This window comes from Medicago sativa, chromosome 3 (genome assembly GCF_051527215.1).
Source record: "Medicago sativa cultivar Bolivia chromosome 3, Bolivia_mono, whole genome shotgun sequence".
NCBI lineage: Eukaryota > Viridiplantae > Streptophyta > Magnoliopsida > Fabales > Fabaceae > Medicago > Medicago sativa.
This window is the reverse complement of record NC_140751.1, coordinates 66,144,972-66,156,032: the sequence shown is the minus strand read 5'-3', so window position 1 is coordinate 66,156,032 and position 11,061 is coordinate 66,144,972. Positions and strand designations below refer to the sequence as shown.

At 33.3% G+C, this 11,061-nt stretch overlaps 1 protein-coding gene across 1 annotated transcript; it reads left to right on the top strand.

The window, feature by feature from the left end:
- Positions 1-2,056: 2,056 nt before the first annotated feature.
- LOC146939294 (uncharacterized) lies at positions 2,057-4,158 on the top strand. The gene has a single exon (XM_085753030.1). It carries the CDS (start codon positions 2,330-2,332, stop codon positions 4,019-4,021), a length of 1,692 nt encoding a protein of 563 aa, XP_085609156.1. The 5' UTR covers positions 2,057-2,329; the 3' UTR covers positions 4,022-4,158.
- Positions 4,159-11,061: the final 6,903 nt, after the last annotated feature.

Sequence of the window (11,061 nt, the reverse complement as noted above, 5' to 3'; positions counted from 1 at the left end):
ACCGATGAGGTTTTAGTAATTGTGAAGTTGTGATACTCCTTAATTTCTTACTATAACAACATATATATAGTCCAATTTTATTTGTGGCTTGGTACCATCTTTGAAAGATGACATAATTTTATTGAATGCATTCGAAATTGTAAGCTTAACCCCTATAGCTATTTCTAACCCTAATATTTTCCCCTCATTTTTCCCTCCACTTTTCTGAGCCATTATATCTTGCACATTTAGGCGCCATTCAATTTTAGCCATTGATCATCTTACTTAATTAATGTCAGCCGAATTTTGTTATCAAGTTTGCTATAATTTTGGCCAGCCGAATCCTTATATTTTAACCTAACACATTTCATTCATATCCTCCTTTTTTTTTTGAATCAAATATTTTCTACACGTTTAGGATTGCAATTATTTAACATAACAAATTCCATCTAAAAAAATGCATCGCACCAATTTTATTCCTATCCTCTTGCCTTTTTTTTTATGAAGAAAATATCTTAATTACTAAAGCTTAACCCTTCAAGCTATTGTTGCTCTAATATTTTCCCTCCATTTTTCCCTCCACTTTTCTGAGCCATTGGATCTTGCACATTTAGGCGCCATTCAATTTTAGCCATTGATCATCTTAATTAATGCCAGCCGAATTTTGTTATCAAGTTTGCTATAATTTTGGCCAGCCGAATCCTTATTTAACCTAACAAATTTCATTCATATCCCCCTTTTTTTTTTTGAATCAAATATTTTCTACACTTTTAGGTTTGCAATTATTTAACATAACAAATTCCATCTAAAAAAATGCATTGCACCAATTTCATGCCCACCAATTTCATGCCTTTTTTATCCTCATTTATCCTTATTTATTAATTTTATTAGGTCAGCAGCAACTTAACCTAATAATTTCCCTCTAAAATTCTGCATTAGATTAGCAGCAATTTAACCTAACAAATTCCATCTAAAATGCAGCGCACCAATTTAAGCTAACAAATTCCTTCTAAAATGCAGCAACCCCTAATATTTTTCTTCGCTGATAAGCTTTTTATTCATATCTTGTTGTGTCATCGTTTGTATATATCTATTGTTTCTGTGGACTTTTTTTTTGACAAGTTGTTGTACACTTATTAATGATATTTTTTTTGTTACAATTATTAATGATATATTTGTACTATATTTATAAACAATAGAGGATTTTAGGCTGACTTTTGTTATTCAAACTATACCTTAAACAATTTTGTTTGTTACATTTGAAATTCATAAATATTTATGCTTATAATTTTAATCTATATAAACTTTTTTATATAAAATATCGTTCATAATCTATATGTGTTAGCGTAATAAAAAAACGAAAAGACGGCTATGTGAATGCCCGTCTTTCCACACGTTGACATAATGTAAATCAATATTTTTCTAAATTAAAAATAAATCAAATTATTACGTGGTATATCCCGTGAAAATAAAACTATCACATACCTCCCTAAAAATCCAATCAACCTTAACAAATCTTTTTCATTTTTATAAAGGAACGAATATCGTAATATATATATATATATATATATATATATATATATAAATGTTAGATATTCTCCAATCAACCTTAATTAACCCTAATCCCGCCCTTTTTGGCGGGTCTAAATATATTTTTTAAAAATTGTTTTGCAAGGAATTGAACCAACTACCCATAACAACACCTTAGAGCTTTTATCACTAGACCACTAACATTTTTATTGAAATATAGTTGCTTCTAAAATGGATATGTAATCTTAAAGGCCTTTTTTTTAAGCCACTAACACTCATTTTTATTGTGTTTATTTTCATGTTTGATTAATTTCACATAATTTAATTTATGACTTTTATTCCATGTTCATTTTTGTTGATGCAAACTAATGTTATAATTTTCTTTTTTGAGATTTTGCATGTCGATCACTCTCAAACATCACTGGAAAAAACTATATTGAATTATAATTACTTTTTGATTGGGATGGCTCCGCTAGGGTTTTCTTCGGCGCCGTTTTCATTTGAATCCGTCAATTGGAATTGAAGTTTGGTTGGTGTTGATTCTTTATCATCATCAATTAGTGCTATATTCCAATTGTTTTCAACTCCACTTTACCGAAGATCCTTTGAATCCAATCGGTTATCGGTGCATTTTGTCATTTTGCACATTCCAATTGGTGTTGTGAGCGCCGCTTGCTAACTTTCAAATTCTCTTCATCAGAATTTCATTACGGCACTTGTTCATTTGGGCTGATTCAATCCTCTTGTGGAATTTATTCACAACGTGAGGAATTTCCCCAATCGATTGCGGTTCTGATCAGTTCTTAACCTAGACACGGCCATGCCGTTTGACTGGCAGGCCGAGTTGGCTCCCTTGGCCGCAACAGCACTTTCTCCACGCCTGATATCGCCGCAAGTGACTGCACCTCCTGTGCAACAAGCTTCTGCACCTTCCTTTGCTCAAGTGCTGACCTCTTCTGCTTCATCTCTACCGGACGAAGTCCCGCTGCCACAACCCTTAATCAAAGGTGAACAACTTAGCATTCGCATCTCACAACCCATCTATGAAAAAGGGGTAGATTACTGTAAGAGAAATCTCCGTGGGAGGCTGATTCTAAACAAGGGAGACAAGCCTTATACCTCCATTGAGATTCATCAGCGATTACAGAAACATTGGAACACGGCTGCACCATGGTCTCTGCTCTCTTTGGGGAGGGGCTATTATGAGTTCTTTTTTGCTTCTGAAGCTGACATGCGCTCCGTGTGGGCGAAGGGTACAACTATTTTGAAACCTGGTATTTTGCGATTTTTTGAGTGGAGGAAAGACTTCAATATGCACAAACAGAAAAATACGCACGCCCAAGTTTGGATCCGTTTGATTGAACTCCCTCAAGAATATTGGATGGACAGAACACTACGGGAGATTGCAAGTGCGATTGGCACTCCGTTGACGATTGATAATGCAACATCAAAGAGACTATACGGCCACTATGCTCGAATTTTGGTTGACATGGATTGCTCAAAGAAGTTATTCTATGAAATACTGGTTGAGCGGGAGGGTTTCTCTTTTCCCGTCGAAGTTGTTTACGAATGGATGCCGGATTTTTGCACGCATTGCCACAACCTTGGTCATCATGTGACCAACTGCCGGTGGTTATACCCAAAGAAGGATGCGAAAGAGCCTGTTGCCCCAAAGAAGGATGCGAAAGAGACTGTTGCAAAGACTGATAAAGGGAAGACAAAGGCTCCGGTGCCAAAGGAAGCTTGGGTCCCTATGCAAACAAATCCTTCAGGAGTTGGTTCTTCTAATGCTTTTGCGGCTTTGGCGGTGACAAATACTGAAGAGACAGAACCAGTTAAGGATTTTGCAGACAATACTTTTAGTCTTCCTTTGCAACATGTTGTGGATCATGTTCCTCAAAGAACATTGCCTCAGTTGACTGAACCCGTGTTGACATTGGCATTAAATGATGATGAGCTTCGTGCTGAAGGTGAAAGGATCCTCTCGGGGTCTGCAGATATTTCCCCGGTAGTATCTGAGATTCCTTTGATTTCTAATGCAGAGCAGGCGTTAATAAATGATGATGTTACGGATGCAAATCTGCCAGAGCAAGGTACAAGAAATAGCAAGGCCGTCGACATGGATGGAGAGGGTTCAGACTTTGAAAATTCAGAGGAGAATATTCCGGTTATTGATGTTGATGATACTAACACAGTTAGGGATGGAGTTTCTGCCACTTTTGAGAGAGAAGCGGGCATGACACACACCAATCCTCGGATTCAGAAGGACCATATCACAGATGAGGCAGAGGTCAATTTATCGGTTCCGGTCCCACCCGTACAGCAACATGTTAGCAAGAACATACAAGATGGTCTTGATTTATGGGCTAGAATCCGTGAATATGATCAACGAATGGCTGATGAAGGATTCACCCAAGTTCTTACCAAGGCGCAGAAGCAAGCTCGTAAAAAGCATGTCCTTGGCACGTCCTATCAAACCCGCGCAAAGGGTCCTCTTCCATCTTCCAAATGATTCTGTTATATTGGAATGTCCGTATCAGCTGTGCGGACAAATTGATGAGTATGAGTCATGGGATTCAAAGTTCTATTTGGTTAGAATCTCTTCCGGCTGACATCTGGATTTCTTAGTAAAAGAATTGGTTTGTTTAACTACAGATTGTCTTAGTCTGTAGTAGTTTTTTTCAGCATTTTTTTTTTTTTTTGTTTTTCTTCTGAGGGTTTTGGCCTAGTCCCCCCTCTTCTTGTATATTTTTTTTCCTTTTTTTAATAAATTTTTAGAGTTTGGCGGCATAGGACGGAGGTTTCCTAAATGCCAACCTAGTTGGTATGTCGGTGTTTCCTCCCGATGTCGGCCATTACTCCTTGCTTAGCAAAAAAAAAAAAACTCTCAAACATCACTTAATTAGTTACCAAAAAAAACATCACTTAATTTCATTGTTTCTATTACTTTGAATGTAACTCTAAAATTAATAATATAGTCACTTTGATGCTTATATAAGAAACTCTACAAAACCCGTACATCGTACGGGTTAGAGTCCAGTATCATTAATTTGATTTTACATACACTTAAAAAGTAACCAATAAAGTACTTAGTATTTATTGAAAATTATGCATTCATTTTTTTTTTGATAAGCCAAGAGCAAAGTGACATAGAAAAGAATAGTGTCCAACTTAGTTGGTACCCTACTCTAATCTATTGCCCATTACTCATATATATTATTAAAAAAAGGAAAAATTACAAAATAAAACTGGGGGGACATAAGACCTGACCCAGTCGACAACCCTAACGGGCAAAATAAAAAAAAAATCCACAAAGTGGATTCAACCCTAAACAGTTGTAACAATTAAGCACGGGTCTAAAGTTTGACAAGTGAATCGATCGTCAACACAAAATCGAATCACTTGCCATCAACTCCCTGCAACAACGACTGAGAGCATTGACGACTCTTTCGAGTCCAAACAGTCCCATGTGAAAAATGCTTGAAAGTGGGGGGTGAGTTCGACCGCCAACACGGTAATTAACGAATCCACGCGCACCAACTAAATTGCAGATTAAAAGCAAACAAACTATCGCGCACCAGTGCACAAATTTGTGATGTTTGCAAGCACGGAACATAGACTTTGAAGGTGGTGAGGTAACCTGACCGCCAACACGGATAACAAGTTTACTCACCGGAAACCCACTGCAACAAAAACAACGAGCATTCATGGCTATTTCGAGCCTAACAGTCCATTGTCAAATTAATATTGACTCGGACAAGACGGCGACAGTGTTGTGAATCCGTTGAGAAACAGAACCACCAACCAAACACAATCCATGACTACACCTTCGAAGGGTCTGAGAGAACAACGTGGAGGCAGAGATCTGAGATCTGATGTATCCTGCCCGAAAGGGTCTGAGAGAACGACGGTGAACAAAAAGAACACCGTTGCAGCCATCGACGGCGACGGCAACCATAAAACAGCAGAACGACGAGATCTGCTTCGGAACAGCAAGCATGTCGTGACAGAGGACGCCGACGACTGCTTGTGACGATGGTGGCGTCGCGGCAAAAGAGGAGCCGATCGCACCACCGTGAGAGTTAGGCTACATCTCGACGGAAAGTATGGGTAATGAAGGAGAAGTGGAAAGAAACGGTGGTGGTTTGTGGAAGGTCGGCGAGGATTGGGAGAGGAAGAGAAAACGATGGGCTCAATCAAAGAATAATTATGCATTCATCATAGTGATACTCCTTCCGTTTCACAATACATGTCGATTTTGAAGAATAATTTTGTTTCATTTTATTTGTCACTTTCAAGTTTCAATGCAACATTAATTATTGCTTTATCAATATTCTTACCTATTTATTGTAGAGAAATAATAGAATGAAATAATAAATGGGTAAAGATATTATAGAAAAAACACATAATTTCATCAAAAATAACAAAATTTATTTGATTTCTTGATATATGTGATTTCTTAAAAAAAACGACGAGTATTTTGAAACGAAGGGAAGATAATCCTTCTTTTTGTATTGGTCATGCGTCTATGTTGTGAGAGTCTTTGGTTTAACTTTCACTTTTTCTAATCCTTGTTTTGTTAAGTCTACAGCAATTTAACCTAATATTTTCCCGCTCATTTGCTGTATTAGGTTAGCAGTAATTTAACCTAACAAATTCCATCTAAAAACATGCATCACACCAATTTCATTTCTATCCTCTTGCCTTTTTTATTTTTTTTACAATATTTTGTACACTTATTTAATACTAAAAAAAATGCATCGCACCAATTTCATGCCTTTTTCTTTTTTTTTTTTTTGACAATATTTAGTACACTTTTTTTTAAGGAAATATTTTGTACACTTATTTAATACTAAAAAAATGCATCGCACCAGTTTCATGCCTTTTTTTTTTACAATATTTTGTACACTTTTTTTAAGGAAATATTTTGTACACTTATTTAATACTAAAAAAATGCATCGCATCAATCCTTATTTATTAATTTTATTATGTCTGCAGCAACTTAACCTAATAATTTCCCTCTCAAATGTTGCATTAGGTTAGCAGAAATCTTACTTACTAAAGCTTAACCCCTAAAGCTATCCCTAACCCTAATATTTTCCCCCCATTTTTCCCTCCACTTTTCTGAGCCATTGGATCTTGCACATTTAGGCGCCATTGAATTTTAGCTGTTGATCATATTTCATATTTATCTCTTCTATTTTCCGAAACAACTATTTCATATTTATCTCTTCTATTTTCTTAAACAACTATTTCATATTTATCTCTTTTATTTTCCGAAACAAATATTTCATATTTATCTCTACTTCCGAAACAAATCTTACTTACTAAAGCTTAACCCATAAAGCTATCCCTAACCCTAATATTTTCCCCCCATTTTTCCCTCCACTTTTCTGAGCCATTGGATCTTGCACATTTAGGCGCCATTCAATTTTAGCCATTGATCATATTTCATATTTATCTCTTCTATTTTCCAAAACAACTATTTCATATTTATCTCTTCTATTTTCCGAAACAACTATTTCATATTTATCTCTTCTATTTTCCGAAACAACTATTTCATATTTATCTCTACTTCTGAAACAAATCTTACTTACTAAAGCTTAACCCCTAAAGCTATCCCTAACCCTAATATTTTCCCCCCATTTTTCCCTTCACTTTTCTGAGCCATTGGATCTTGCACATTTAGGCGCCATTCAATTTTAGCCATTGATCATATTTCATATTTATTTTTTCTATTTTCCGAAACAACTATTTCATATTTATCTCTTCTATTTTCCGAAACAACTATTTCATATTTATCTCTTCTATTTTCCGAAACAACTATTTCATATTTATCTCTTCTATTTTGCAAAACAACTATTTCATATTTATCTCTTCTATTTTCCGAAACAACTATTTCATATTTTGAGTAACTAAATCCCGCGCATTCACAGGTTAAATTAAAAGTACAGATTGACAAAACCAAGTTAGTATGCTTGCCTTTCCTTAGTATGTGTTTAAGCGAAGGAACATTTTATAATGTTTTAAACAAGTATGTAAAAAATCATTAAAAAATTTAAAATTTCAACCATAATTTAACAAATTTTCATTTAATAGGGACTAAAACTACGTGCTAAATTTTTTTATAGGAACCAAAATCTATCAAAAAAATTTATGAGGATTAAAAACGAAATTTGATATATATATATATATATATATATATATATATATATATATATATGGACTAAAAACTTAATTAATTCTTCGTTTTATTTTGTATCAAATTATTCCGGCCCGTGAGACCCGTGTGATGCACGGGTCGGCGTTCTAGTTTAACCTAACAAATTCTATCTAAAATGCAGCGCACCAATTTAACCTAACAAATTTCCTCTATAATATAGTAATCCCTAATATTTCTCCCCACTGATTAACTTTTCATTCCTATCATGTTAAGTCATCGTTTGTATATATTTATTGTTTCTTTAGACTTTTTTTTTGACAAGTTGTTGTACACTTAGTTAATACGTTTCCAAACAGAATACCCTAATTTCCATGCAAACTCGGCTACCCTAATTTCCATGCAAACTTGGCTCTATATAGCAAACTCTAAACCATGGCCGAGGTTTGACCCCGTACCTTGCATATTTATGTATTGTCTATACCAACTGAGCTAAGCTCACGATGACAGTCATAACTGAGTTTAAGTCTCCGAATTGGTCCCCAAAGATACAGAGAAAGAGAGAAAAATAATATGATTATTCCACGAAAGATACCCGCGAAGGAAATTATTGGATTAGTATAAATACAAGAGGGACCTATATACTTGAATTTTAAAATGAATGGCTCGTACGGGTATACTTAAACACAAAAGATAAGATAGGATTTGTGTGTTCTATTTTCGTATACTGCTACATTTGAGATTCACAAGTTCACATGCCCATTTGATCTTTAGTCTGTCTGGATTTTAACCTCAAAATTCTATATTAAATAAAAAAAAATTCTCTTAAAATTCCCTACCTTTCTTTGATCTTATAAAATCATGAAGACCAAAACTTATAGTTTTAAGTAAATTAATTGACAGCACAATAATGCATCGCACCAGTTTCATGTCTTTTTTTTTTTTTACAATATTTTGTACACTTTTGTTTTAAGGAAATATTTTGTACACTTATTTAATAGTAAAAAATGCATCGCACCAATCCTTATTTATTAATTTTATTAGGTCTGCAGCAACTTAACCTAATAATTTCCATCTCAAATGTTGTATTAGGTTAGCAGCGATTTACCCTAACAAATTCCATCTAAAATGTAGCGCACCAATTTAACCTAACAAATTTCCTCTATAACGTAGTAATCCCTAATATTTCTCCCCACTGATTAGCTTTTCATTCCTATCCTGTTGAGTCATCGTTTGTATATATTTATTGTTTCCTTAGACTTTTTTTTTGACAAGATGTTGTACACTTATTTAATACATTTACAAACAGAATACCCTAATTTCCTTGCAAATTCGGCAACCTTAATTTTCATGCAAAAATTGGCTATATATAGCAAACTCTAAACCATGTTTCTCTAAAAAAAAACCCTAAACCGTTGTATATTACCCAGTTATTCATCTCACCATATATATATATATATATATATATATATATATATATATATATTTATTTATTTATTTTTAAGATATTATATAAATAAATTCAATTAATATAAATACACGTGTATTCGTTCATACAAACTAATTTAATACCTAACCCGAGCAACGCCGGGTCTCTAAACTAGTTTGAATGAAAGTGAAGTCAGTTTCTTGAATTATGTCCGACAGTTTTGTGAGTTACAAAAACATTATATGAGATATTTTCACCTAAATACTCGAATAAAAATTTTACTGTGCGCTAATATGCTCTATTATTTTTTTTAGAGCAAATTATATCCTAACTGATTAGATCGAATATTACTTTTTACGAGTGTGAGTTGTAATCATTTTATCTATCTATAAAAATAAAAAATAAAAAAAATGTGTTAAATATGTTTTTGGTCCCTATAATATACCAACTTTTTGTCTTAGTTCCTCTAAAATTTTCCTTCAACTTTTAGTCCTCCAAAAATTTTCCATCTTCACTTTTGGTCCCTCTTTTAAAGTAAACTCATATGTAGAATTCATATTTTTGAATAAAATTTTGCAGAAAAATTAATTTTTGTTTGGTGGTGGTCGAAGTTTGAACCTCAAACCTTGCATATTTTATGTATTGTCCATATCAACTGAGATAAGCTCACGAGGACTGCATAAAAATTAATAATATGATAAGAATCTCTCCCAAAAAAATTTAGAATTTTTTAACAAAACTTGAATTTAATATGAATTTTTATATATTTTATGGCTAAAAATTCATATTAAATTTATGTTTCGTTAAAAAATTCTAATTTTTTTTTGGAAAATATTTTTACAATATTCTACACATTTCTGTACAATTTCATTAAAAAAAATATTAAAATTAACTTAAAAATAGGAACCAAAAGTAGTGATTGAAAATTTCATAGGGACTAAAAGTCGAAGGAAAATTTTAGAGGGACTAAAACGAAAAGTTGACATATTTATAGGGACTAAAAACATATTTAACTCTTTTATATTAAAAACAACATATTTTACACTTTTAAATTATGGGTCTCGTTAACGAGTGCCCCCGGGGTACTCTTTAAGAATTCCAAATTTAGTAATTACTCCCTGCGGTCCTTATTATAAGAAACAATTGACTTTTTTAGTTCATAGATTAATTAATGTATCTTGTTATAAATATAGACTAGATACATCACTTACACAATGAACCTAAAAAGTCAAATGTTTCTTATAATAAGGACCGGAGGGAGTATTATATATGATAAGATTAAATAATCGCAAACCTAAAAGTGTAGAAAATATTTGATTCAAAAAAAAAAAGGAGGATATGAATGAAATTTGTTAGGTTAAAAAATAAGGATTCGGCTGGCCAAAATTATAGCAAACTTGATAACAAAATTCGGCTAGCATTAAGTAAGATGATCAATGGCTAAAATTGAATGACGCCTAAATGTGCAAGATCCAGTGGCTCAGAAAAGTGGAGGGAAAAATGGAGGGAAAATATTAGGGCAACAATAGCTTGAAGGGTTAAGCTTTAGTAATTAATAAGATATTTGCTTCATAAAAAAAAAAGGCAAGAGGATAGGAATAAAATTGGTGCGATGCATTTTTTTTAGATGGAATTTGTTATGTTAAATAATTGCAAACCTAAAAGTGTAGAAAATATTTGATTAAAAAAAAAAGGAGGATATGAATGAAATGTGTTAGGTTAAAAAATAAGGATTCTGCTGGCCAAAATTATAGCAAACTTGATAACAAAATTCGGCTGACATTAATTAAGTAAGATGATCAATGACTAAAATTGAATGACGCCTAAATGTGCAAGATCCAAAGGCTCAGAAAAGTGGAGGAAAAAATGGGAGGAAAATATTAGGGTTAGAAATAGCTATAGGGGTTAAGCTTTATTATATAAGATTAATAAATAAGGATTAACATGACATTATTGTGCTGTC